The sequence below is a fragment of the Hyaloscypha bicolor genome (genome assembly GCF_002865645.1).
Source record: "Hyaloscypha bicolor E unplaced genomic scaffold K444scaffold_125, whole genome shotgun sequence".
NCBI lineage: Eukaryota > Fungi > Ascomycota > Leotiomycetes > Helotiales > Hyaloscyphaceae > Hyaloscypha > Hyaloscypha bicolor.
The window spans coordinates 872,250-897,207 of NW_020194627.1; the positions used below are offsets into that span (position 1 = coordinate 872,250).

The window sequence follows — 24,958 nt, forward strand, 5'->3', positions numbered from 1 at the left end:
CCTCGCTAGCTCGCTTCAAATGGCCATTGAAAACTTCAATACCGCATCCAAAAGCTTCACTGAGTGTTTCGATAAGGGATGGTGAGGGCTCTTCGACAATGAAGAGGCTCGAAGCTGGACTGTCAATTCTATTGGCAGCGGATTTGTTGCGTAGATAGGACAGTTGCTGCACTGGTCCCAGAGGCAAAATTCCTGTCGGCTTGATTTGGAAACGATGAATATCAAGGGCCTGCCGCTCTATCCCCGGGGTCCCTTTAGATAATATAGCAACCCCAGGCTCAAGCCTATCTGTGTTAAGCAGTCTGTTGAGTCTGAGGGTAAGGCTTGAACTTACGCTCTTTTCTGAGAAGCCTCTGTAGTAAGTGAGCTTTGTATAGTTGCCCCAGGAGGGGAAGCCTTAGTATCTGGATACCCATTACTCGTCAACTTTTCTGACAAGGATCCAAATGGATCCCAGAAGAGTTCTTGGGAGTCCAATTCGGAGAACGTATGCTCCACAACACTAGTCCGGGTCGTCATACTCAGCCATGCCTCCATAGACTTTGAACGGAACTTGCTGTAGAACGTCGTTCTGTGAGGCTTAGAAATAGGTCGAGTAGAAATAGGTCGAGTAGACTGTCTTTCTACAGCAGTCTCTTCAGATTCGAGCTGGTATGAAGTTGTCACCGGTTCTGTGACTCTGGAGAGAAGCTTTGAGGACTTGAGCTCGCTATCAGAAATAGTGGTTCCAATCTGATCTGCCTTGGTGCCGCCGGATTGTGGCCTGCCTATACTGGCTTCGAGTGCTGCCTCAAAAGATATCGGCTCTGTTGATGTTGTCCATGTAGTTGCTCTTCGCGGACCCATATTTTTCCGGAATGGGTTCCAACTGTCGGCGTACCATGCTTCCTTCCGGGCCGCACGTTTGATACTGTGCATGTTGAATTGCGACATTGTAAATGTTTCCTCTTGAGAGTTGGCTGGAAAAAAAATTAAATGCTTTCAAATTCAAGCAATTTGATTCCGACAATGCAAGTAAAGCATTTGGTCAAGCTCGAGCTGAGGACGTCGATCTTATAACAGGACCTCGGGGTGCAAGTTTTTGAGTAAGCTCACCTGGGCACTGTTTAACGGAGCAATGGCATAATGCTCGTATTCGAGCCAATCTTGGCATTGTGCAAGAATAATTTTTCACATCGGGCATGCAGCTCCGGCCGCCTGTAGACCACTAGGATTATTAGATTTCAGCCCGTGTGCCAAAGCGATATTTACACGAAGAAATCAGGCCACCACTTAACAATTGTCCCTGAAACATGCGGGCCGACGGCGGAAAAACCGCGACGACATAGGGAGTGTGCGCTACGGCCGTGACCCGAGAGAGATATCCAGAACCGAATTATGGGGAAAACTAAAACGACACCCCTCGGGTGCCGATTGGGGATGTCGATGGCAGAATCTTTTTTTTTTTGGCCTAGCGCTCGGCATTTCCCGAGTTCATTACTCAAGAACCAATTCAGCGTTAGAATTGTACTCCCCTTTCCCTCCCCCGGGGATCAAATAGGGGTATTAATAGATTTTAGAGTTTTAATAATGCCTAATTTGTTGCTTGTACTTACTTAATCAAATTTTTAAAAAAATTAGATTTCTTCATATAAGTATAAGAAGTCTATGTAAGAGCTCTAGTTTTGAGGTAAGAGAGAATAAGCAAAGCAATTATTGAATACGAAGTAAATAAGTTCCGGGTGCTTAATTGCTAAATTTTCAGGCTCTCTTAAGACCTTAAAATTTCTAACTTTCATTATTTCATTTTTTTTAAATAAAAAAAATACTAATTATCATATAATACCGACTAGTGGGGCTCCTGGCTGGACAGATTTGAAGAGCTTAGAAAGGAAGAATCCGGCATGAGCGAGGAGATTAGGAAAGCTGCTCTCGAAGCCACGTAGACTATGTAAATGACCGAAAGATACATAGCTAACACGTTGTCAGAATGGAAGCCAGAAGCAAAAGGTTGCGAACTCTGAACAAGTAGAAATGCCTACCAATTTCATGTTACCTTTATTCAAAAAAAGCGTGTTTTCAAGGGAAGATCCAAGTAAGAAGTTCACCACAAGCGAGCCGCCAGGAAAGATTGTAAGCCAGATGCCAAGTGAGTCTCGGCTGGCTAAGACGTGCGACTTCAGCGCAGCATGCTAATCCGAATGATCGGTTGCCAATCCTCGTTACGTCCGAAGCCCCTCGACGCAGACCAGTGTGCGAAAAAATTAATCACATTAATCAAATTAATCATGAATATTCATGAATAAGTTAATTAGAATATGATTAACGTAATACTTAAATTTTTGATTAGATTAGAATAATTATTAATTATGAATATTCATGAATACGTTGATTAGTATACACGTGACCATAGCACGTGATAAACTAATCCAATTAGGCAAGGATCTCGCTCTAGCGCTCCTAAATAGTCGGGAGAAAAGCTCGCTAAGTCAGCGCTAGAGCAAGATCCTTGCCTAATTGGTTTAGTCTATCACGTGTTGTGGTCACGTGTGTACCAATCAAGGTATTCATGAATATTCATGATTAGCTTAATTAATTCGTGAATAGAATATGATTAATGAGAATGTTTCATGAATAGATTAGATTAATAGCTATTAATCTAATCTAATCTATTCATTTCTCACACTTGTAGCAGACGAAAAAGGGCAGAAATAATGTAGTTCGTTCTACTCCTTTTCTTGATATCTTTGCTTATCTTCTTCCAACTTGAATACTACCGTTCAGGATCCCAAGAAGTATATATTACAATATTGACATAGATGAAGTTTGGTCCGGAAGATTGTGTCCTGCAACTCCACCACGTGATATGGACGAGCTTTTCATTCTAAGTAGCAAATATCATTACCTCCAGGCAGAAGAGAAGATGTCAGGTAGATCTGTCGAGGTAGAACGACTTAGAAATCTATTTCTGTTTTAGAGAGCGCGCCTTGGCATTGCGAGGGAATATTTCCTGATCGGGCCAATGGTAAGGATCCACAATGCGTCAATCCCCCCAATCATCGTGGGCTGGATTGAACTTTCCTGATTTCCTACCCCAATATCCCACAAACGCTGCAGCTGATAAACGGAAGATTAATAATTGTCCAATCTTCAAATCCCCGTTTGCGAGTCAGGAGTGCCTTTCAATGTTAACTAACCCATCACGGTCAGAGTCGGCAGAGTCGGCAGAGGAATGGCTCTGCAGACAAACGCAAGCTCAGACCGGGCAGCCTTGGTTACCAATAAACAGCTTAGTTCATGCGAGGCTTGGTAATTGATGCTTACGTTGCATGAGTTCCATTTGTAAGGAACGATTCTAGTAAACTCTACCATTGACATGATAGAAACCTCTCGTTCTGGCCGAAGAGCTTCAAAGATTCCATCCAGGATTTTGCCCAAGATTTTCTGCGCCAGCCTTTTGTATCTCAAACTTTTGCGGCGAGAAACGTGCTTATACCGAACAACATACTACCATGCTTGGCCACGTAGGAATCCGCGTCCCTGACGTCGAGGCTGCTACAAAGTTTTACGACAAACTGCTGTCAACGCTCTCCTATACGACAAAGACGTATCCTACAGTGACAGTAATAGGACCCTCAGATAATTCGACACCGATTCCTTGTTTTATGCTGAGGAAATACACTCCCAGTGCTGCAAATGGGAATGCTGTAAAACCCAGCCCTGTGCACATCTCATTCTACGCCAAGACACGAAAGCAAGTGGATGAATTTCACGCCGCAGGCATCAAGGCGGGGGGCAATGACAATGGCGGCCCAGGTTTGAGAACATTTATGGCAAATTACTATGGTATGCACTCTATTTCCAAGTTCAGTTCTTGATACGCAGCTTTTTGCACAATGCTAAGATCGAATTGAAACAGCGGCCTTCATCTTGGATCCTGATGGCAACAATGTTGAGGCAGTCTGCTTTGCAGAGGAATGAATGATATCCGACGGTTCCTAGACGAGTTGGACAGAAACATGTACCTAGAGACAACCAGCATCCATTTTGTTGGTATCTTCTAGATTACTTGAAATAAATATTACCTCTTATTTCTTGACTCTGTGGGGTAATCCCTTTTCCCGAATCCTTTCTGCAAACACTTCAAAATTGCAGTTATTTCCGAAGTCGAAATTTGTCAATGCAAGCAAAATACGACATTTCATGATCCTTTTCTCCCTCTGCTGGTCTCATTTTAGGCAGCAGTCTAGCTGTTGATTAGGGGATTTGAAGTTTTCGTAGTCAAATCCGCGACTAAGTGGAAACCTCGCCGCCCACTTGCATCGGGTAAGCCTGCTAGTTTGTTAGTTGTTCCAAGCTTACTCAGTCACCTCAAGTAACCCGCATTTGTAGGTACAGTAAAAACTCGCTAAAAGGATACTCAATATAAGGATATCCTCAACATAAGGATGCTACCTTAGGATCCCAATAAAAATTAGCCCTGAGCTAAGGATATCCTTACTATAAGGATTATCCTTACGATTTTTTATCCCAACCTTGATTTTTGGGTATTTTATCCTTATAATCATGCACGTGATGGGCTAATTTACCGCTCCTGTCAGGCCTTCAGGCACCAGTAAACCCGCATTCTAAGCATTAATCTCCCTGTTCCAGAGCCTTCACAGCCTATTACCCTCCCCCCCACCGATCCTATGGCTCCCCAACAGGCTAAAAAGAGGCGCAGAGCGATGACAGAGGCCGATCGACGTGCCGTACGGCGATGGAAGCACGCAAATCTACCAGCGTAAGGTACAGCAAGCTGTAATTGAATTATCTACAGGTAATTGGGGCATTGTGAGGCCTTAGAATGGAGGGGTTCTGTATATATCTTCAAATCCTAGTAATATTTCTATTTATATATCTCTACACGTGATCCTTGATATAAGGATACCTTGGTATATCCTTAAGAATCGGCGACAAAAACCCTATCCTTATAGCGAGTTTTTACTGTATTAGAGAGGCACAAAAAACACATGATTTAGCCATGAACATTTAGGCAGATTGCTTTAGAGATAAGATAGTTGAAGGCTTCTCGGAGTGCAGGAAGTTAATTGCTAGGAACGGAAACCGCATTGACTTGCCGAGTGCCATATCGACACAGGTCTACACTAATAATGTTTCTTAGCTTTTTTAAATGGACTCCTCCAGGCGCTAACAATTAAGAGGAGGCCTAATAATTTCAGATTGGACAAAGGATGAAATTTCATCAAGATTGGAGGACTTGGTTGTCATTACAACACTCCACTCCCCACGGCAACGGCTTTCCCGCTCTGACTCTTTCGTCACCACCCTTTACAAATGAAGAATCAGAGCTGACAGTTGACTGGACTAACTTTAGTTATAGAGTCTTAGCCTTGTTGTTGTACCGGGCATGGCGCAATACCTCTCGAAAATCCTACAAATCAGGTAGGTATGCTAGAGGTCTAGTTTCGAATCTGTTAATCCCTCATCTTGGCCAAGAATTAAATTTCTTCGGGAGGACTGCGGCAATGTTGTGAACAAGGGTTTGCAAGAGCGGGGGAGGCATAGTTGTCTCCTCGTCCTACTGAGTTGCATAAGTAGAAGCTCAACATCTCTCCTATAAAATTCAACGCCCGTCACTCATTAGACCGAGTGTTCAACCCAACAGACTTCTTCATCTTCATAACACTCAAAGTCTTCCCAAAGTCGTAACTCATTTGTATCAACGTAAACTAAAGCCGGCACCCATCAAGTAACCTCCCCTCCTACATCCCTTCCCGATTCTAGGAGTTCCAAATTTAGTTCCAACATGCGTCCCACAATCCTCGTCGCTCTCTTCGGCGTCTCAGCGCTTGCTGCGCCAGTCGCAACCTCTCCTGAAGCCACAATATTCGAACGACAAATCTGTATACCTATTTGATCAAGCACCGGCGACTACGCGCCATGCCCTGATAACAAGTAGGCCGAGCCCGGATTCGGTCTGATCTTGCTCGCCGTGGTATGTGTCTTTGTAGCGGCACCGGCGACTGTTGGTGCCCACCCAAGAAGAAGCTGGACGCTCCGTCAGCTTCTATGTTCAGAGCTGGACCATACAATTTGTGGATGGTTGGTTTTGCAGATCATTTTGAGGAGGGATATATTGCTATATCTTGGTTTTAGGAGCAGAGACTTGGACGCGGAGGACTTGAGGGGGATTTCTTTGAATGGGATACTTTAGTCAGGAAACAACTATCGACACTCATTAAAACAAGAAATATTAACATCTTAAATCTTTCCCTTTGTGACTGGCGTGAGAAATTGGGGCTCGCTTAATGAAAACGGGAATAGTCGCTAGATTTCAGCGCCTCAGGGATTCGATCCTGGTCGAAATGGTGCCGTGTTTTCCCAATTCAGCATGCAGGATGCTGATTCCGCACGCTAACCTCGTAAGTTCAGAACCCTGAAACCTCACATTAAGCTGCCAACTTTATCTCCACCGAGCTCGAGCTTGAGCTCTTCCTCACATACACCTTTCTCAAGCCTCTTTTCTTACTTCCCACTATAAAGTGGTATCTGCTACAGCTTCATCTACCTCATGCGACGAAATCTCCTCTTGTGAGGCGCGGAATAGTTGTTCATGGAGCTGCATCCCTTCACTACACCGCACAGACTGATTGGGACGAACCCAAAGCTTCCATGGCTTCAAACACCCCTCCTGCCTACTCAGAGCAAGGCACTCAACCATCGGACGGAAATGCGCCGCCAACATATAACGATTCCACCGGTGTTTTGGACGTGAGTCAAGATGGATTCAGCACCCAGACCCAAGTGCGAGGTGAGTTTCGCCCATTATTGTCTGTTCATAACTTAAACTCACCAAAACGCCAGATGACGGACGTGTCGATATACATATAAACGAAACCGATGCGGCGCTTGCGAATCAGATTAAACGGATTCGACTAGATGCCCAACAGGAGGCTCAGACCCCAACCCCTCCACTCACGACATATGCCGCTGCCTCATCCTCTGACGCCCCTCCACCATTAAATATCGTGATACACGTTGTTGGATCGCGAGGAGATGTGCAACCTTTTGTTGCCCTGGGGATAGAGCTCAAGAATAAATACAACCACCGTGTGCGGCTAGCTACACATGGGACGTTCAAGAAGTTCGTTGAGGAGAATGGATTAGAGTTTTTCAATATTGGTGGTGACCCCGCCGAATTGATGGCGTTTATGGTCAAGAATCCAGGCCTTGTACCAGGGATGGAGTCGCTGAAGGCTGGGGATGTGGGGAAGAGGCGTAAGGGCATGGCTGAGATTCTCCAGGGGTGCTGGAAATCTTGTGCTGATGCTGATGAGATTAAAGAAGATGATGACACAACGCCCCGGGTGAACCCGTTTATTGCAAATGCTATCATTGCAAATCCGCCGAGTTTTGCGCATATTCATTGTGCAGAGAAATTGGGGATTCCATTGCATTTGATGTTCACGTAAGTCCCACCTGAAATATTGGAGTATTGGAGTATTGATGGGAGTCATTAGTATGCCCTGGTCACCAACGCAGGATTTCCCTCATCCTATCGCGAACATCAAATCTTCCAATGCTAGTGGAAGTATGGCTAACGAGCTGACCTACACATTAGTTGACATGATGACCTGGCAAGGACTGGGCGACATCATCAACAAGTTCAGGGAAGAGACTCTGAATTTGGTAACCCTCTCACAAGCGGCGGCTACCACTGTGCTTCACCGACTGCAAATACCGTATACGTACTGTTGGTCTCCAGCACTGATTCCCAAACCCAAAGATTGGGGCCGCTACATCAGCATTTCCGGTTTCTACTTCCTTTCTCTGGCGTCCAACTACCAACCTGCCACCGATCTTGCCGACTTCCTGGCCGCTGGTCCCCCACCTGTCTACATCGGCTTTGGCTCAATCGTCGTCGACGATCCCAATGCCATGACGAAACTAATCTTCGAAGCCGTCAAAAAGACAGGGCAACGAGCTTTGGTTTCGAAAGGTTGGGGTGGTTTGGGCGGGGATGAGTTAGATAAACCTGAGGGTGTCTTCATGCTCGGCAACTGTCCACACGACTGGCTCTTCAAACACGTGTCCTGTGTTGTTCATCACGGTGGAGCAGGGACAACAGCGGCAGGCATTGCTCTAGGCCGTCCCACTGTCATTGTTCCTTTCTTTGGCGACCAGCCTTTCTGGGGAGCAATGGTGGCACGTGCAGGTGCTGGCCCTGCCCCCGTGCCTTATAAGGACCTCACGGCGGACAAGCTTGCTGAGGCCATTCTTGTTGCTCTGAAACCTGAAACACTTGAACGAGCAAAGCAGCTCGGAGAGCGCATCCGCGAGGAAAATGGGTGTGAATCCGGTGCAGCTAGCTTTCACGAGCAGCTGCATATTCCTAGACTGCGCTGTATGATGGCTCCAAACCGAGTAGCTGTCTGGCAGATCGCCACCAAAGGATCGAAGACCGACGACATCAAGTTAAGCGCCTTCGCAGCGGCCGTTCTAGGGGAAGAAGGCATTCTGGATGTCAATCAATTGAAATTGTATCGACCCTGCGAATATCCGACCGCAGAACATTTCATGGTTGCGAACTCGACTGGAGCCAACCCCATCCTTGGGACTCTGGGTTCAATTGCCTCTGGTATACTGCACTGGCCGGTTAATGTCGCCAAGTCAAAAGCAGCGATTGTCTATGAACCATACAAAGGCGCCAAAAAGGACGGCTGGAAAGGCTTCGGCAAAGGACTCGGGAAGGGTGCCTTCAACTTCTTCTTTCCAACCCGAGGCCTGGTGATAAGCGGTAAAGCGTACGGCATGCGTGCTCTTTATGCCTCTATCAGGAGGAAGCTGAGTTCGGATACGCTGAGTTTCATTCTTGCAGTGCACTTTGCCGAAGGGTTTGAAGAGGCGAAAAATGCGACGGCGGAGCAGAGGCAGGATGTGTTAAGACAGTGGCAGCAGCTAGGACTGGTGTTGAAGAAGGAGCAGACTGGGAGCAGTTCAAGCTCGGGGTACAGCTTGACACCTACGAGTACAGGGACGAGTTCGACAAGTGCAGCAACGGATCGAAGGAGAGATAAATCGTTGCCGTCTACTCCTTCAGGTTGAATATGGGCTTATGCTCCAACCCGTTGGCAAGGCAGGAGATATGCTGGCAAAGCAGAAAGCACACCGGCGAGGGTGAGTCGGCTACAATGCTCGTGGAGCTATCAGCATCGAAGCAAACGATACCGACTTTCCACATCTTGCTCGGTCACGGCGGTGGGAAACCAACCAAGACATTCTTGGTTAATTTATTTGTTGGATGATGAATGGTGAATGAGTCACATTAAGAGGGATACCCAGATTGCTTTTCGATGGACGAGATGTCTTAAAACACCCTCTGGACCTCGAAAAGAAGATATGACATTTCTCATTTGTAGGGTGGTACGCAAACAAATAGTGAAGGGTGAAATGCAGTTCAAAATGTACGGGTGATCTCTCACTTCTTCGCCAAAAAATAGAATCTCACATCAAAAGCAGTACTCAGGGTCAGATATTGCTGCTCCTATATACCCTATGAATTCATCGGGCTACAAAAATATAGATGTGCGCCTTCCTATCTTATTACACGACCAAATACAAGCTCCCAGAATCGTACTCATCTCATTCTTAACATAATTCTTCGACAGAATATTCACACAAACAACACACTTCACAAAATCCTTGCTTACAACATCCGCTCCCGCCGGCGAAGTATGTATATGGTCATTCGGATAGAACACGCCCACGGCCTCCTTTCCCAGCGCCTTATTAGCATTCGCAGCATACTGCCCATGATCCACAAAGGTAATATTACCATTCGCCACATTCTTCGCTGCCAACGCAGCACCCCTGATAAGGCCGCTAGCTGCATAATTAAAAGTCCCGGATTCCCAGGGATTATTCGGCGTTTGGTTGGATATAATCACATGCGCTCTCAGTTTCCCAAAAGTCTGCGTGGCTTCTGTCATATATGCATCGAAGGCCTTGACCACTGCCCCAATTTTAGTCGTGTACGTTACATCTCCGGTGTCAGGGCAATTGGACCGGCCATTGTCACTCGACTTTGGCCGTCATTGTGGCTGAATTCGACAACAACGAAATCACCAGGTTGGGCCAGTTTCGTTACATTCATATACGAAAACTCCCTGTCTCCGGGCAATTTTAACTCCTCCGCACTTTTTAAAACTATCCCCTCGTCCGGCGAGACATTACTAGCGTATCAGCCACAGCTATTGACAAAGTAGAAGCCATCCGAGACTGGGTATTCCGATTAAACCTGGCTTAACGCGAAACACTAATCTGCTTCGTCGGCTATTATCGCGATCGTGGTTCCACTCATCGAGCTTAAGGCTTCGGATTAAGACACGCACTTATAAAAAGAAAAAAGAGCATTATCTTCGTCGAATCTCACCAAGCCCTATACCGAAGCAGGAAGAAGCCCCATTGCAAAGTGCAAGCTGGAAAAAGAAGCGAAAGGAGGGCTGCACTTCCTCTCGAAGCTCCCAAATGATCAGATTCGCGCCCGCCACTCGAAAAGAAGCATTGCCACCACCGACCGCATCAATGAAAGATATGCATTGCACACAGTTTTCACCTCATTGCCAGCAAATAATTAGAAAGTCAGAAACTCGGCACCCTCCTCGTAACCCTCACCCAAAAATCACTCTGCAGAAACAAGCCAGCATTAAAGCACTTCCACGGGCTCGTGGGATCCACGATTTGGAAATCAAAGTTACGTAGCAGCTAGTATGCAATCACCATGTTAGAACCTGTCCCCAAATATCACCAGCCGAATGCTTTTCTTGTCATTCTTGATATAATGTGAGAAATTTCACTCACCTCAACGAAAACCTTATTCAGCTCAATCCCCGCGATGTTCTTGCCAAGGCACTGATACCTCCCATACCCAAAACACAACTCCACGTCAAACTCTCTCATTGCAATCTGGTCCGGGTTCCCTTCAAGCCAGCGCTCGGGGCGAAAAACCATCGCATCTTCCCCCCACAAGATCTGATTCCGCATCACTCCAAATGGACTCCAGCCAATCATCGTTCCTTCAGGTACGAACAACCCGCGAAGAGTGTCGCCGCCAATGGGCACGGTTTTCGACATAAAGCCCGTGGCGGGAGGGGAGATGCGGAGCCCTTCTTTGATGACTGCTTGTAGGTAAGGCAGTTTGCGGGCTTCGGCGTCGGTGATGGGGGAAGATAGGTTGGAAGAGGAGAGCTCGTTAAGGAGTTTTGCTTGGACGGTGGGGTTGGTGATGATGTGCAGGAGGGTGGCGCGCATGGCTGTTGCGGAGGTGTCGGAGCCTGCTACTCTACATATGAAGGAGAGGGGTTAGAGAGGGCTGAGGAGGGGTGAGGGGTGAGGATAAGGTGGGGGAAAGGGGCGTACATTTGGAGAAGAGACTCGGACCGTGCTTCCCTTTGCGTGAGGCCGTGAGCGAGAAAGGAGCCCAGCATGTCCCGCTTGACTTTCTTATTTGGACCGAATCTCTCCGCGACTACTTGCTTCCCAATCCTAATTATAACAGCATACAGTCAGAGAGCCGTTATCCAATAGTAATAAGAGAGAGGGTCAATAGCGAGGGAGATACGAACCCCATTAATTTGCCCATACCAACGGTGTCCGTCTCTTTCGGGAGGAACCGCCGGAGAGGTTTCCAGAAGAACACCTTCGCGAGCGCAGGCCAGGTCCCGAGCAGGGTAGCCAAGGGAAACAAATCCTCCATGGTCTTCGCATACGAGCTCACATCATCATCAGCCTCTAGATTTCCAAACGCTGTCCCGAACGCGATTTTAGAAATAATATCAAGAGTAAGAAACTGGAACTTGGCAGCCATGTCCGCGGGCTTGAATTCCATTGATGTAGACACATATCTAGAGTCTAGGAATTGCACGAGCTTAGCGATATTGTCGTCGATGGACATCTCCAGGTACTCATTATCTTTGCCGGCATACTTAGAGATTTCTATAAGCCACATGGTCGCGTAATTTGATAAGGCGGACTTACTCCCACGGCGCACTTTGCTCGAAGCTCCAAATGCCGTTCCTCGTTCATCTCCGAGAACATGGAGAAGTATTCCGGCTCAAGGCGTGCACCGTCATACCATTCCGATTTCCGATAGGGTGACCGAACAGCGGACATCCGCCTCAAAATTGTGGGATCGCTCGTGAAGAGCTCATTTGGGCCGAGTCGCACGAGTGAACCTACAATCCACTTTAGCAAAGTCTTTTCTTGCAAGGGAGAAGGAGGCCGCTACCGTATTTCTCGCACACTTCAGCCGTATCTAGATGGAAGCGACCGCCTATTGCCTTCCTGAGGAGCCAGGCTTTCGAGAACCCAGCGAAAGGTGGGCCTGGAATATGGCGCAGGCGGAACCAAGTGCGGAGCCTTGATATGAAAGCATATCCTATTAGGAGGATAGCGAGCAAAGTCCAGATCTCGCGTGAGAAAGCCATGTACGGTTTGAGGGGGTCCTATACAGACCGATAGAGATGGGGTATATGGAGGTGTCGCGGTCTTTGAACGGAGAGCGGGGTTACATGTTGGTAGAAAGTGCGTGTAACAGCAATGTGCCCAATCGGGGAGGCCCTCGTGGCTCCCCGTGCAAATACGGGCATGCAAGACTTGCTCCCCAGGCAAGGATATTGAAAGGTGTGGTGAGACAACGATATGGAGATTTCATCCGCTCAATTGCGCGATAGATACTAACAAAGTTGCTTTGGGATTCACCTGTCGTAAAAGATGTGATGAAAGCTCCATCTTTCATCGCTCATCAAACCGCGTTGTACAACAATGTTGAGGGCGAGATTTGAGGTTGCTCTACGGTTCACTTGAACCTCTACTTCTCGAGTCAAAATGAAACGCGACTCAAAGATGCACACAACCAAAACTTACAGTTCCTAAAACAGTCCTTGATTGCGGCAATTGCCTGTGAATCCATTCCCGCTTATCGCTCTCCTGCCCTGCTGACTCCGAAAATGCTATACTGTACTTCGGTCATTAATCATAATTCATCTTCCCTTCACGCCTTTCCTAACCTCCATCTCTCTAACACCCCTCAACCGAACTTAAACCCCCTGTTCGGATCCCACGTCCCACCACCACCCGGTCTCTGTCCTGCTTGATCTTGCCCCTGCCCCGGCCCCTGCCCCGGCGGCGGCGGCGGCGGCCCACCAAACTTAATCCCCAATTCCGGATTCCACGTCTGCGGCGTAATCGGCGGTGTCGTCATACTTGAAACATTCGCCCTTTGCGGTATGGGCGCAGGGATATTCTCGCTATTTATCATAGGCGGCTGATATGCCTGCGGCAGATTCTGACTCGGAGGTGGAGGTCCATGGGAGGATGAGCGCGTGTTGTACGTTCTCGGCTGCTGTGGCTGCGGCGAAAGTGTCAAATTCGACAGCGGAGGGAGCGAGAGGTCGTTTTCGATCCTTAAGACCTCTTCTCTTCTTTCGTAGACGAATGTTTTACAGCCATCCCGAAATCTGCCGACGATTTTGGCAAGATCGTTGTAGAATTTTCGCCCGACCTCGAGGTTGCTGACTATTTCTTTGTATTTGAAATATGCATTCTCTAGTTTCTGCAATGCTTGTTCGCGTTCGCGGGAGCTGGTGTCACCTTTCCTTGCTGCCACGAAAGATGTGTTCGCGGCTTCGAGTTGTGAAGTCAAGCGATCTTGCTCGTCGGACTCGGACTTCACGCCCGCGAGATCGACATCGTACTTTTGGAGGCGCTGTTCAAAAAAGTCTTCAAAATGGGCGGGGACTAATGTTTGGCTAGGGTATTCACGTTCAAGTCGTGCAGCTTCGGCGAGAATGCTGTTATTGATATCGTCCTTCTTTGCTTTTTCTCGAAGGGCTTCGATCTTGCGTCGGCGGCGAGACTCGAGACGACTCACCTCGTTGAGGCTGTTGCGGAGACGTGAGACCTCGCCTTCAAGTTTTGGAGGGATGGCGACACGGCGGCTACTGGGGACGAAGTTCCCAATGTCGCGGTCGGTGCTAGACAGAATACGGAGCATGTCTTCGCATTCACGGAACTTACTGACGACGAGCTGGTCGCTGTTTCCTGCACTCTTGAGGTAGCCATCGATTTCGGTGACTTGGGCATATAATTTAGCAGCAGCAGATTTTGAGTCGGGACGTGTCCATCTGTCAGTGCCATATTTCTTGAGGAGTCGGTCGTTCTCAGCTGCTTCTGCTTGAAGGAGTTCTCTACCTTCGTTGAAGATTGCATCATCGGAGGCTTTGAGTTTGTTGGTGTCTGAGAATGATCTTTGGAGTCTGGAAAGGGCATCTGCTTGACGAATTTCCTCAGCATGAGATGTCAGGCTTGGTGGTAAGCCGAGAGGTTTCTCCAGCGCTTGGAGAGATCCGGGAAGATTGAGCGATGATAGTGTGTCATGGATCTTGGTTGTCAAGATCTCGAGTTCGTCGATGATGTTGGTATTGACAAGACGATCTCTTCTTTCTTCATAGATGCTTGCAGCAACATGAACAGCGAACGGTACAAGCTTGGCAAACAGGGGAGGCCCAAATTCTCCCTTGTCTCCAATAAATTCGGAAGGTGCTGATACTTGTTTTGGCACCTTGGCAATCGCCATATTTGCTCGTTCGAGAGTCTTGAGCTCCGATTTGGGTGGGACAGGACCTGCAATATAAGCCCGTGAAAATACCAGGATCAAGCTACTTACTGAGGTAGATCAAATCATTGTCTTTCTCCGCCCTCTTGAGATCTTCAGTGACTTTGTTCCTCAACTCATTCAAATCATTCATCACTGTTTTATTAAGATACTTGGCCTCCTTCAGTGCTTCGTTGACACAGGATATGCTGTCCCGAAGTCTCGCCACCTCTTCACCATATTTTCTCTTCTCCAAACAATCACAAGCCTGTCGATACTGTGCTGCAGCAGCAAAATGATGGTGCTTGGCTGTAGTATGATGTATCCATTCCGAACTTATCGCCTCACTCTTCACGCCCCAATCCCCAGCGGCACCATAGAAATCGGAAACCTTAGCAGCCAACTTTGCTATTGACGCATCTTTGTATCCATCCATAACAGCCTTTTGCCAAAAACATTCTTGCGCTTGTGCGAGGAGGAGTTGGGACAGAGATTCGAGAGTGGAGTCGTCCATGTCTTCGGGAGGAGTAGAGCGGAGCTCTGGGATGACTGCGTTCTTGATGTGGGAGATGACCCCTGCAGAGAGACAGAAATAGTTGCATGCTGCCCGTAGTCCTTCAGTTGTGCCACGGTTCGAGGCCATTGCCAGTTGGGAGTAGAGGGCAGCAAGATTGTAGAGGACATTGGCCAGTTCGAATTTGAGGTTATTCTGAGAAATCGGTCTTTCGGTATTGTAGCCAAGTGCCGGGTACCATGTGAAGTCTACACCAATCTGGCAATATCGTGTCAGCATGGGGTTTTGCCAACAAAAGGTTACGCACATCTATAGGAAATTTCCCCCCAATCCAAGAAAGTTGCCCCGCATAGGCGGAGAGTTTCTTGATTCCACTGATATGCGGCTCTCGCACGTGAACCGCATCCCTTCTTAGAGCATCAATAACGTCCAAGTCCTGCTTGAACATATCCGGATGCTGGTCATATTTGCTGGAGATGTACTGCTTGATTGCAGTCGATAAGGCAAGGCTGTTCGTTTTGCGGAAGGGCAGGAAGAGGATGTTGCTGGGAGTTGATTAGCAGCTCGACTGGCCGAGAAGACCGTGAGAGGGGGACAGCGCTTACCTAGCCATGCCGACTCCGAACAATGTGAGTCTGTTGACGCGTTCAGAGATGGTTTTGCTCACGCGTTCTTCCAACCTGATGTTGACGATGACTTCATCAGGCCTTGAATCAGAGGCACGAATTCAGGCGACAATTTCGTCCAGGTTTTCATTGGCTCACAGGGACACATCAAAAAGGAGAACTCTCCGGTTCGACTGCATTTTGTTTTGATTCGTTCGGTCTGGCCTGCCAGACCAATCGTTCGTAATGCTCGCAGATCCTGTCCCCTACTTTTTAACCTCATTCTATCTTCGTATCATCTTCAAGTGCAGACGGGAGGGCTCCAACGTTCACGTGATGATCTCCGCCCCCTTTCTCCTATCTTCAAAAGATCCTTTCGCTGCGTCATTCAAGATCAGACAAGCTTGTGACCGTTGATGTGATATTTTAGCTTTACCCGATAATAACGACGGCCATCTTCCAACTTTTAACTCCGTCGCCTGAACAGACCCAGAACATCACAACTCGATTCTGCAAAATGCCCTCAAGACAAGGCTAACCCCTATAGTCGTTCTCCTTTTCATTGAGCTCTCTAGGCTCGCTCGCCTTCACTAAAAGGGGCACAAGCAATCTAAGTCCCCTCGTGAGCCTCGACCCTTTTTGCAGATGTAGCTTTCCGTAACGGAAATCTCCCACGTCCAGTCTTATGATTAGCCGTTCAAGGATCGAGATTTCATGTGCGGGACACCTTCAGATGGCCTTTCCCCGGATATTTCAACGTAGTTTGCAGATTCTGCAACACCAGCTTCTCGAGAGCCCCACAGGACCTGTGATGCGGCGAGAGAAAGACGCAAGTCAATTGTGAACATGCTGCACCCCAATCCTCCTTGGTACACGGCCCCTTTCACGCCAATATGGCTGTGATTGCGAAATTCCGGACTTCTCCCAGTGGAGGGGCGGGTCAGGTCGCATTGCTTTTGTGACCCGCCTTACACCTTCGCGCCTTCCGGAATGGGTTTGCAACATCACTCTCGTTTCCAAATTAGACCAACCTCTATATTCCTCCCTTCTTCACATCTTCCACTCTTCTCTCCAGTGCTGTTCTCTTCCACCTTGAATGCGTTGAAGTACCTCGCTCGTTATGGGTTCTACAGCTGCAAGCGGGACGATGCTCAACCCACGAAGCTCTTTCTCGCGAGTTGCCTTGCTCACACTCGTTTGTCTCGTTCTTTTCTTCTACACTTTTCGTTCCACGACCACTAAAAACCGAATTGAACCGTTCGAAACGGAAACGGAAGTAATCTATGTGCAGAATAGCAACCAAAGCCGTCCTCTGGATTGCACGCTAAACGCAACCCACCTCCAGTTATTACAGTGGCGTTACGGCCTTGGGGAGAACGTCGACTACGGACGACGGTACATACGATTTCATCGCGACAACATCGCACGAGCGTCAATGACCAAAATTGATAATGACCTATTTCCGAAGGGTTTCGATACGATTAAGGTCAACAACCCCCCTATGAGCACTGCTTGTCCAAAGCCGCTGGACGTTCCGGTTGCAAGATCGCCATATCCCAGCACTGTGGATGCTTCTAATCTTCTCTTCGGCATATCCACCACCTTCCAAAGGCTCAGTAACCCAAAGACGGGTCCCATCACCGAATGGTCACACTGGTTGACGAATGGAAATGGAAAGTCCAATGGAGCTGGTTTGGTCTTATGTCTGGTGGATGCAACAAATGCTGAAATCGAAGCAACAAGACAAATGATGAAGGAGATGGGCATGGACGTTAAAGTGTTCCCCTCTGACAGCTCGATCGAAATGGCGAAGCGGTATCTGTCGCTCCTCCCAGCACTCTACCAGGAGTCAGAGCACAAGAAACGGAAATACCTCGTCATGTGCGACGACGATACCTTCTTCCCCTCCATGCACCGCCTCCTCAACCTTCTCACTACTTACAACCACACCACTGATCTCTACATGGGTACATTCTCCGAGGATATCAACAACATCGAACGCCACGGGTCCCAAGCCTTCGGCGGTGCAGGCGTCTTCTTCTCCGTTCCGCTTGCCAAGAAAATATCCTCCTTCTTCTCGCAGTGCAGCACACGCCAGAAAATCCAAGAATCAGACACAGGCTGGGGACCCCAAGGCGACATCCTGCTCCGAAAATGCATCTACGAAAACACCGAGGTCCGCCTCACACTGCTGCGTGATCTCCACCAACTCGACATTGTGGGCGACCCGGCTGGATTCTACGAATCTGGCATTGCGCCGCTTTCCCTCCATCACTTCAAAGGTGGCATGTGGCATGAAGCACATCCGTATGAAGGTGCGCAAATCATGCATGCTTGCGGCGAAGACTGTTTCCTGCAGCGATTTCAAACGAGGGATAATTACATCATCTCAAACGGTTTCTCTGTCGCTCACTACCCGAAAGGAATTGACTTCAGTGTTCATCAGATGGAGCGGACATTTGGTGCAGCGCCTGACGATTATGGTTGGAATATGGACTTTATGTTAGGGCCGGGAAGGAAGAGTTTGATTCAGACTGGGAGGAAGGCGAGCTGGGAGTTAAAGGAGAGTAGAGTCGAGGAGGATGGGAGCGTCAGACAGACTTATATTCGGAAGGGCGATGATTGGCGGTGGAGCTTTGAGCAGGGTGGGAAGGGGTGGAGGATGTATGATAAGGATGGGGTTGTGGAGTTAATTTGGATTTCGTGAGCATTGCGTCAACCGCAGCATCTCTTTTGTTGGTCTCAGATGGAAAAGGGCCAAGGATATGGGTTTGGGTATCCTTTTTGGGCAAAGGTATTGGGGACTGACCAATAGCAGTGCATACATACTGGCATGAGGGACGGGCGTTGGATCGCATGGCATTGGATTGTCTCTTTGGACATGTAAACGACATGGAACCTTCTTGTATATAAATATCTTGGTTCAGGTTTTGAGAGCAAGATGGAGAGCAGATGAGCTTCAAGGGCATTGCATAGCCTAGAAATGGGTATATTGTATAAGCAAGGCAACGATATATTTCTCAATAGTCCCTTCTCCGCTTCTCAAGTGTCTTCGCACCGAGTCGAGGTCGGGGTCGCGCGAAACTGATCTCCCGATCAAGTGATTAATCATCGCATGTAGATCTCTTTTTCTTCTCCCTTTAGGCATTTCCAAACTATTTTCGAATCTGACTTACGTATCATAAGTTATGACTGCGCTCGGGTGTCTTAATATCAATTATCATCTGAGAAGCAATCAAGTAATCACGGCTTCTTTTAGCGTGCATCCGTCCCCGGTACATGTCGGATCGTTCGTAATAAGGTATTGGTATTTTGAAACGCAATTCCAACACTGACACGACCTGCTGGTTTGATGTGATGGGCGAAGCCGGGGATTGAGGGGGTGATTACAGTTGGCTTGACTTTCGAGTAGATGTATGTGCACGTGGAAGAGCAAGTACTTCGAGGCATGGAAAGCACTTGCAGATCGCGAAGCCACCACTTTACCTAAATTGTTTCTTTAATCTGGTTTGGTTTTGAACACTTTGAGGGCACATGAATGTTGTTTCTGCTTCGGAGCAAAGGTCATGGAACGGATAGTTGACTGGCCAATTACTTCAAAAACGAGCTGCCATGTATTTATTAGATCGATTCCCTCTGCTTACAAACATTCTCCTTTGATCAACCCACCCACTCTCCGTCGTGCATATATCAATCAGACTTGGCCGCACTTTATGCCATACTTGTGGTGAAAATCTTGCAGGAAGAGAAAATTCCGAAAGGCGGGAAAGGCTACTACTTCGCAACCCCCTCCTTCTTTTCAGGCTGGGGCGTTAGAGAAATGACGCAACCCCCAGCCCCCTTCCCCGAGTTGATTTACAGGGTCGATACTGGCCCATTTTAAGCAGTGAATACTAACATCTTCCTAACCCGCTCTTAAAATTACACTCTACTTATTGTATTTCTTATAGCTTGAAATTAATTCTCCTTCTTTTGTTAATTTTCTTCTTCTTAAGAGCACGAGCATATAATTAAAGAATTTAAAAAGTTATAGGCGATTGCAAGTATTGTACAAAAGGCTAAGTTATAGAGTTATATATAAGATTAGGCGAGAAGAGGGGTGTAGCTAGGACAGCCGGAGCTAAATACACAGTGAATGTGGTAATGTTAGGTAAGCCCACGCCATTTGTACTTGCTATCAATAGGGGTTCTTTTTTTAAAATTGCTTAAGCGAGGGTCACTGGGTTTCTATTAATACGCCTATTAAAAGTTACTATATTTTTAGCGCTTAGTGAAATTAAGTTAGGTAGTACAAGTTACATAGTACTACTGCAAGTGACTTAGCGCGTACCGAGCCGGATATATATCTGAAGACAGGGAGCTCGTTCACTAGTACTCGTGAAACGAAAAGTTATGGGTTCAGCTAAGCAATTTCAATATATCTACAATCCCCATCAAGTCAAAATTCAAATTCCAAAATACCCTCATCCCTTAAGCAGGAACTAACGCACCGTAACCTGCAGCTTCTCCACCCCTGCGCCATCCTCGCTAAAACATAACTCACTTCCGTTAATGCCCAATTCTGCACCGGACGTAAACGGGGGATGCCTGAGGCAACCAACTGTACATATCCTCTCGAGGCACACCTCACCAATTCTACATCCTCTTTCTCCCACTACTTTTCTGGTAAGCAACGCAGGGATTGATTCCAAGCCTTGCACACGCCTCCGATACCCTCTCCCGCTTCCTGAATACCCTCCCCATCGTTTTCTCGACCTTACCGTTTTCTGAATCGTCGATTCCTTAGTGCGATTAATTACGATTAACGCGATCGTAAATCATTATTACCCTTAACCTTAACCCCGCCTCCCCCGCCTCGGAAATCCTCAAAGATACCTTTAATCCTTTGAATTCTGTCCAAAAACTCTTTGATTCTAATCCTAGATACCTCCAGGAACATATTTCAATACCATATTCCCTCCCCTTAAGCAGACGCATTCCCTGACGGTTCCTCGACTATGGAATAGTCTAATACCCTATTCCCGAATCCTACCTATCGAGAAGTATTAAAAGCATTATTAAAAACTATTTGCAGATTTCCTGAAAGATTCCCAGATTATTCTAGTAGGATTCCCTATAATTCCAAGCATTTCCCGAATATATCTAATTAGAATCAGAAGGTTTAATTAAAAATATACTTCTCTATATAGACTATCTTACCGAGTTCCGAATTTTATAATACCTACTCTATAATAAACTATATAGATTTATCTAGCTCTATATAGAATTCCCTATTATTAGATTTCTAATTGGAATATAATACCTTATTTAATTAAATAATTAGGAACCTGAATATTCCCGCGGGTTTGCTTTCCCTAATAAAGAAATAACCTGCGTCCGAATCGGAATACCTTATTCTTTGCCAGGAACTCGAGAAGCTTAGAACCTAATTGGAAGTACCAAATCGCATTATAATAAGAGATTCTAATAAAGAGAAAGGTGATTTCCTTCTAGACTTCAAGAATTCGGGCCGCTATAAAAATAATATCCCAGCTTTCTAATAGCTTACTTATTTGGCCTATAATTTCCGCAAGGCTTCCCAGATAGTTCTAAAGCCTAAGCTATTTCTAGAGGTAATCGAGATACTTCTAGAAAGAGAACTAGCTTATAGACTCAATTTTATATTACGAATTCAGAAGATTATAGATAAGAGATTAGTAGTAACTCAAGCTAATATTAATATTATTAAGGAATAGCTTACTAAGGAATTCCCTATATCTATCCAGGATATTATAGAAGCGGATATCTAGACAGAAATCGAAAACCTTTCCTAAGGAGCTAATAAAGCTCTTACTATATATTACTAGTATATGGTTTCCCTATTATAAAGAACCTATAGTTATAATAAGCCCCGGGAAAATTTTATAATAGCTTTTAGTAGCTTAGAAACTACTATATTAAATTATATTATTAATACTTTTATAAAGGAAATTCATAATAATAAACTTTATTATTTAGCTTTTTATAAGAATATAGCTACCTATAAAGTACTTTGGAAATCTTATGAAATAATTTAAGCTTCCTAATATTTGATTTCCTTAAAGTATTAAGTTAAGAAAGCTCTTGCTAGTAAGTACTAATTAATAGAGCTTAAGAAAATAATATAGGATTTCACTAGCTATTCTATAATAGTAGTTTTAGCGGAAGTTTAATATAACCCGAATATTTTTAAGAAGTTCTTTTAGTATCTAAACTAGCTAGCTTTAGGATTCTAACTAGCTATCTAAACTATTCCGAATATTCTAGCTATAAAGCCGAATTCTTTATAACCCCGAAATACTAGTATATCTAGATAGTTCTAGAATAGAGCCCGTCTAAATAATTTCGGAAATTAAAATCGAGTATCTCTCTTACTAGCTACCTAATCTAGCTATTTAATTATTAATAATTTCGAGATCTTTAATTATTTTAAGAAATTATATATTAGATATAGAAAATATAGCTATATTAAGCCGGATTATAGAAATCTTACTATTATATACTAGAAATAAAGTTATTTAAAATAGATTATATTTAATAGAAATATTATATTATATTATAACTCTTTCTAGGAATCTGGATTCTTTAATTCTTAATATATTTCCTAGTTATATGGCTATAATTTATATATTTCTTTATATAAATTCGAGAATTAGTTTAAATATACTATAAGCTTTAATAAGTTTTCGAGTTTAATAAAAACTAATTCCGGATTATTTATACTAACTAAATCTAAATATGGAACCTATTAGAATACTAATAATATCTCGCTTAGATTCGGATATATATTAGAGAAATTAGAAAGCTAGATAAAGATTCTTTCTTATAATACTTTTATAACTAACTTATAAAGAAAGTATTACTATATAAAAGAAATTACCTTATCTAAGAATAAGAAAATTAAGAATTATCTAGGTCCTAAGAATTCGAAGTTTACTCCTAAAAAAATCAAATATAGAGTTTATAAACTATATGAAATTATAGGTCGGGAAAACCTTAGCCCTATTAAATATTGAGATCTTATAAATTAATTCTAATATAACTTGAGCCTTTTAAAAATCCTCTAGCTTTCCCCGAATACTTAATATAGTTTTTATAAGATTAGAATACTAATTACTAAGCTATAGTAAAAGAAGAAGAAAGATTCCCTAAATATTCTTAAGAATTCCTATTTTTCCCTAAAAGTTTATGTCTTAATTAGCCCTAATATCTATTTTAATAATAAGATATTTAAGATTCCTATTATTTTCCGAGTTTATTACTAGGGAAAATATATGAAAGTTTCTATATTTATTAGTATAACTTATAGGAATTAAGGTTTAGATATGAATTTAATTTCCGAATCTTTCCGGAAAGTAATAGGATTTATAATTATTATACTAAATAGTAAAGGCTAAAATAGTCTTATAATAAATACTATAGACGGGGATTCCTTATTACTTTTAGCTTATATTACTTTTATAATAGAAGTAAGCGAAATATAATATTAGGTATTTATATTTATTTATCTAATATTAAAGAGAAATAAGAAAGAACTTTATTTATTTCTCGGACTTCCCTAGTTAAATAATATTAATATAAAGATTTATATCTATTAGAGTATTATTAAAATTAGTAATTAATTAATTAGCGAGAAACCTATTACTTTATAAGGCCCCGTTTTCGTTCTTTCTAAGAAATACTAATTAATTCTATATCCTAAGGGCCCGAATACCCGGAAAGCACCTAGAAAGATTTCTATTTATTTCCTATTACTAAATATATAAGTTTCTAAGAAAGAATTTACTAATTCGAATAGCTCTAAGGCAGATAATAAATCGAAATATACTACTAATAATAAGAGCTCTAAGTTAGAAAACTAAACTCTTGGCTTAGACCTAAATATATTAGAAAAGGGCTTGGGTAGTTAAGAAATCCTACTAAAAGTAATTATATTAATTATATATATAGAATTCTTAAGAAATAAAAGATATATAATATTACTAATTTTATTATTTAGACTTATAAAACAAGTCTATAGTATTTGGATTAGAGAATGCCTTTTCTAGTTTATATTTCTTTTATAATTATTATTATAAAATATTATTAACTTTATATAAACTAGTTAGGCCTTCTAACTATTTCAAGTATTAGAAATCTTATATAATAAACGAGAATAATTTCTCGAATAAAGAGCCCTATTAAGCTCTTATATAATATTTATATTCCTATTTAAGTTATTCTAATAAAGAATTACCGGGAATTACTATTAAAAATCTAGGAAAACTTGCGGAATTCTTATATAAAAAGAACTTTATCTTAGAAATGTAATAGGCACACGTAATAGCATATAGACAGGTATCAGATATTATAGATCTAGTTTCCTATTTTGGGTATAGCTTATAATCGGAATCATATAGATTGTATAGGATTTCCTAATTAAGTAAAGGGCTTTGCATACCTGGCTAAATACTAGGGAATATATAGGGAGACACTCCTAGCTTTAGAAGGGGCATTAATTAGTCTCTTATTAGAATTAATTCTTGGAATTAGTTATACTTGCAAGTATTACTCTATAGCTTACTTACCTTAACTACTTGTATATTACCCTGCTATTACATGCCTTATATTCTAATTAATCCAATCTTCGGGAAGCAGTTCGTTATAAGATAATTAAGCCATTAATAGACAAAACCACTAATAGCTAGAGTATTAATTAGAAAAAGCGCCTCTGCTATTACTAGGGCGACCTAGTCAGGTATCCAGGGGAGCGCCCAGTTAGCTACTCTAGCTACCGCCTAATCAGGAGAAGGAAGTAGAACTTAGATATCCCTAGAACTAGCTAGCAGGATAATAATAATAGAGAAGCTAGTAGCGGCTCATTATTATATTACTAAATTAGAAGCAGAGATATAATAGAGAAAGGATCTAGAGGATTTAGAAGCTCAGATTTATTATCTTAAGGATATTCGGATACCTATTATAGAACCTGTTATACTACTAGTAGTATATTTAGTTTATAGGGCTCTAAAAACCTGAGAATTACTAACTTATAAGAAGAAGAGTATTAAGGAAGCCTAGGACTTCTTTTACTAGGTAGAGCTAAAATAGTATAAAGATAGCGGGATTACCTAGACTATAGATATAGTAAAGGTTATATATTATACTTCCTACTTTGAGAATATAGCCAGGAATATCTGGAAGTAT

The 24,958-nt window shown here is 44.1% G+C and overlaps 7 protein-coding genes across 7 annotated transcripts; 4 read left to right on the forward strand and 3 right to left on the reverse strand.

Moving 5' to 3' along the window:
* Positions 1–33: 33 nt before the first annotated feature.
* On the reverse strand, positions 34–1,022 carry K444DRAFT_89950 (uncharacterized protein). Its single transcript, XM_024888789.1, has one exon. The coding sequence runs from the start codon at positions 931–933 to the stop codon at positions 331–333; it is 603 nt and encodes a 200-aa protein (XP_024732428.1). The 5' UTR covers positions 934–1,022; the 3' UTR covers positions 34–330.
* Positions 1,023–3,491: 2,469 nt separating this feature from the next.
* On the forward strand, positions 3,492–3,960 carry K444DRAFT_633654 (uncharacterized protein; the record flags this gene model as incomplete). The annotated part of the gene is made up of 2 exons (XM_024883641.1): positions 3,492–3,825; positions 3,884–3,960. The coding sequence occupies 2 exons, from the start codon at positions 3,492–3,494 to the stop codon at positions 3,958–3,960; spliced, it is 411 nt and encodes a 136-aa protein (XP_024732429.1).
* A 2,694-nt stretch (positions 3,961–6,654) lies between these two features.
* Positions 6,655–9,087, forward strand: K444DRAFT_633655 (glycosyltransferase family 1 protein; the record flags this gene model as incomplete). Its single annotated transcript, XM_024883642.1, has 3 exons — positions 6,655–6,793; positions 6,847–7,450; positions 7,503–9,087. 3 exons carry the CDS (start codon positions 6,655–6,657, stop codon positions 9,085–9,087), a joined length of 2,328 nt encoding a protein of 775 aa, XP_024732430.1.
* Positions 9,088–9,285: 198 nt separating this feature from the next.
* K444DRAFT_89987 (uncharacterized protein) lies at positions 9,286–10,378 on the forward strand. Its single transcript, XM_024888791.1, has 3 exons — positions 9,286–9,446; positions 9,502–9,567; positions 9,651–10,378. Exons 2-3 carry the CDS (start codon positions 9,538–9,540, stop codon positions 10,245–10,247), a joined length of 627 nt encoding a protein of 208 aa, XP_024732431.1. The 5' UTR covers positions 9,286–9,446; positions 9,502–9,537; the 3' UTR covers positions 10,248–10,378.
* A 57-nt stretch (positions 10,379–10,435) lies between these two features.
* On the reverse strand, positions 10,436–12,768 carry K444DRAFT_89996 (pisatin demethylase). The gene is made up of 6 exons (XM_024888792.1): positions 12,269–12,768; positions 12,019–12,215; positions 11,607–11,965; positions 11,401–11,526; positions 10,843–11,323; positions 10,436–10,746 (listed from the first exon to the last, which is right to left on the reverse strand). The coding sequence occupies exons 1-6, from the start codon at positions 12,465–12,467 to the stop codon at positions 10,624–10,626; spliced, it is 1,485 nt and encodes a 494-aa protein (XP_024732432.1). The 5' UTR covers positions 12,468–12,768; the 3' UTR covers positions 10,436–10,623.
* K444DRAFT_89977 (BRO1-domain-containing protein) lies at positions 12,769–15,802 on the reverse strand. Its single transcript, XM_024888790.1, has 4 exons — positions 15,755–15,802; positions 15,457–15,694; positions 14,708–15,407; positions 12,769–14,664 (listed from the first exon to the last, which is right to left on the reverse strand). The coding sequence occupies exons 1-4, from the start codon at positions 15,760–15,762 to the stop codon at positions 13,070–13,072; spliced, it is 2,541 nt and encodes an 846-aa protein (XP_024732433.1). The 5' UTR covers positions 15,763–15,802; the 3' UTR covers positions 12,769–13,069.
* Positions 15,803–16,874: 1,072 nt separating this feature from the next.
* On the forward strand, positions 16,875–18,756 carry K444DRAFT_666741 (glycosyltransferase family 31 protein; the record flags this gene model as incomplete). Its single annotated transcript, XM_024887216.1, has 1 exon — positions 16,875–18,756. The coding sequence occupies one exon, from the start codon at positions 16,875–16,877 to the stop codon at positions 18,459–18,461; it is 1,587 nt and encodes a 528-aa protein (XP_024732434.1). The 3' UTR covers positions 18,462–18,756.
* Positions 18,757–24,958: the final 6,202 nt, after the last annotated feature.

Excerpts from the sequence above, each read along its gene's own strand:
- K444DRAFT_89950 (XM_024888789.1), bottom strand. The coding sequence starts at position 933 with ATGTCGCAATTCAACATGCACAGTATCAAACGTGCGGCCCGGAAGGAA.
- K444DRAFT_89987 (XM_024888791.1), top strand. The coding sequence starts at position 9,538 with ATGAATTCATCGGGCTACAAAAATATAGAT. Across the intron at positions 9,568-9,650 it reads CGGGCTACAAAAATATAGAT|AATATTCACACAAACAACAC; the intron begins GTGCGCCTTCCT and ends ATTCTTCGACAG.
- K444DRAFT_89996 (XM_024888792.1), bottom strand. The coding sequence starts at position 12,467 with ATGGCTTTCTCACGCGAGATCTGGACTTTGCTCGCTATCCTCCTAATA. Across the intron at positions 12,216-12,268 it reads TGAAGTGTGCGAGAAATACG|GTTCACTCGTGCGACTCGGC; the intron begins GTAGCGGCCTCC and ends AGTGGATTGTAG. Across the intron at positions 11,324-11,400 it reads TCCGAGTCTCTTCTCCAAAT|AGTAGCAGGCTCCGACACCT; the intron begins GTACGCCCCTTT and ends CTTCATATGTAG.
- K444DRAFT_89977 (XM_024888790.1), bottom strand. Across the intron at positions 15,408-15,456 it reads GGGGGAAATTTCCTATAGAT|ATTGGTGTAGACTTCACATG; the intron begins GTGCGTAACCTT and ends CGATATTGCCAG. Across the intron at positions 14,665-14,707 it reads CAATGATTTGATCTACCTCA|GTCCTGTCCCACCCAAATCG; the intron begins GTAAGTAGCTTG and ends CTTATATTGCAG.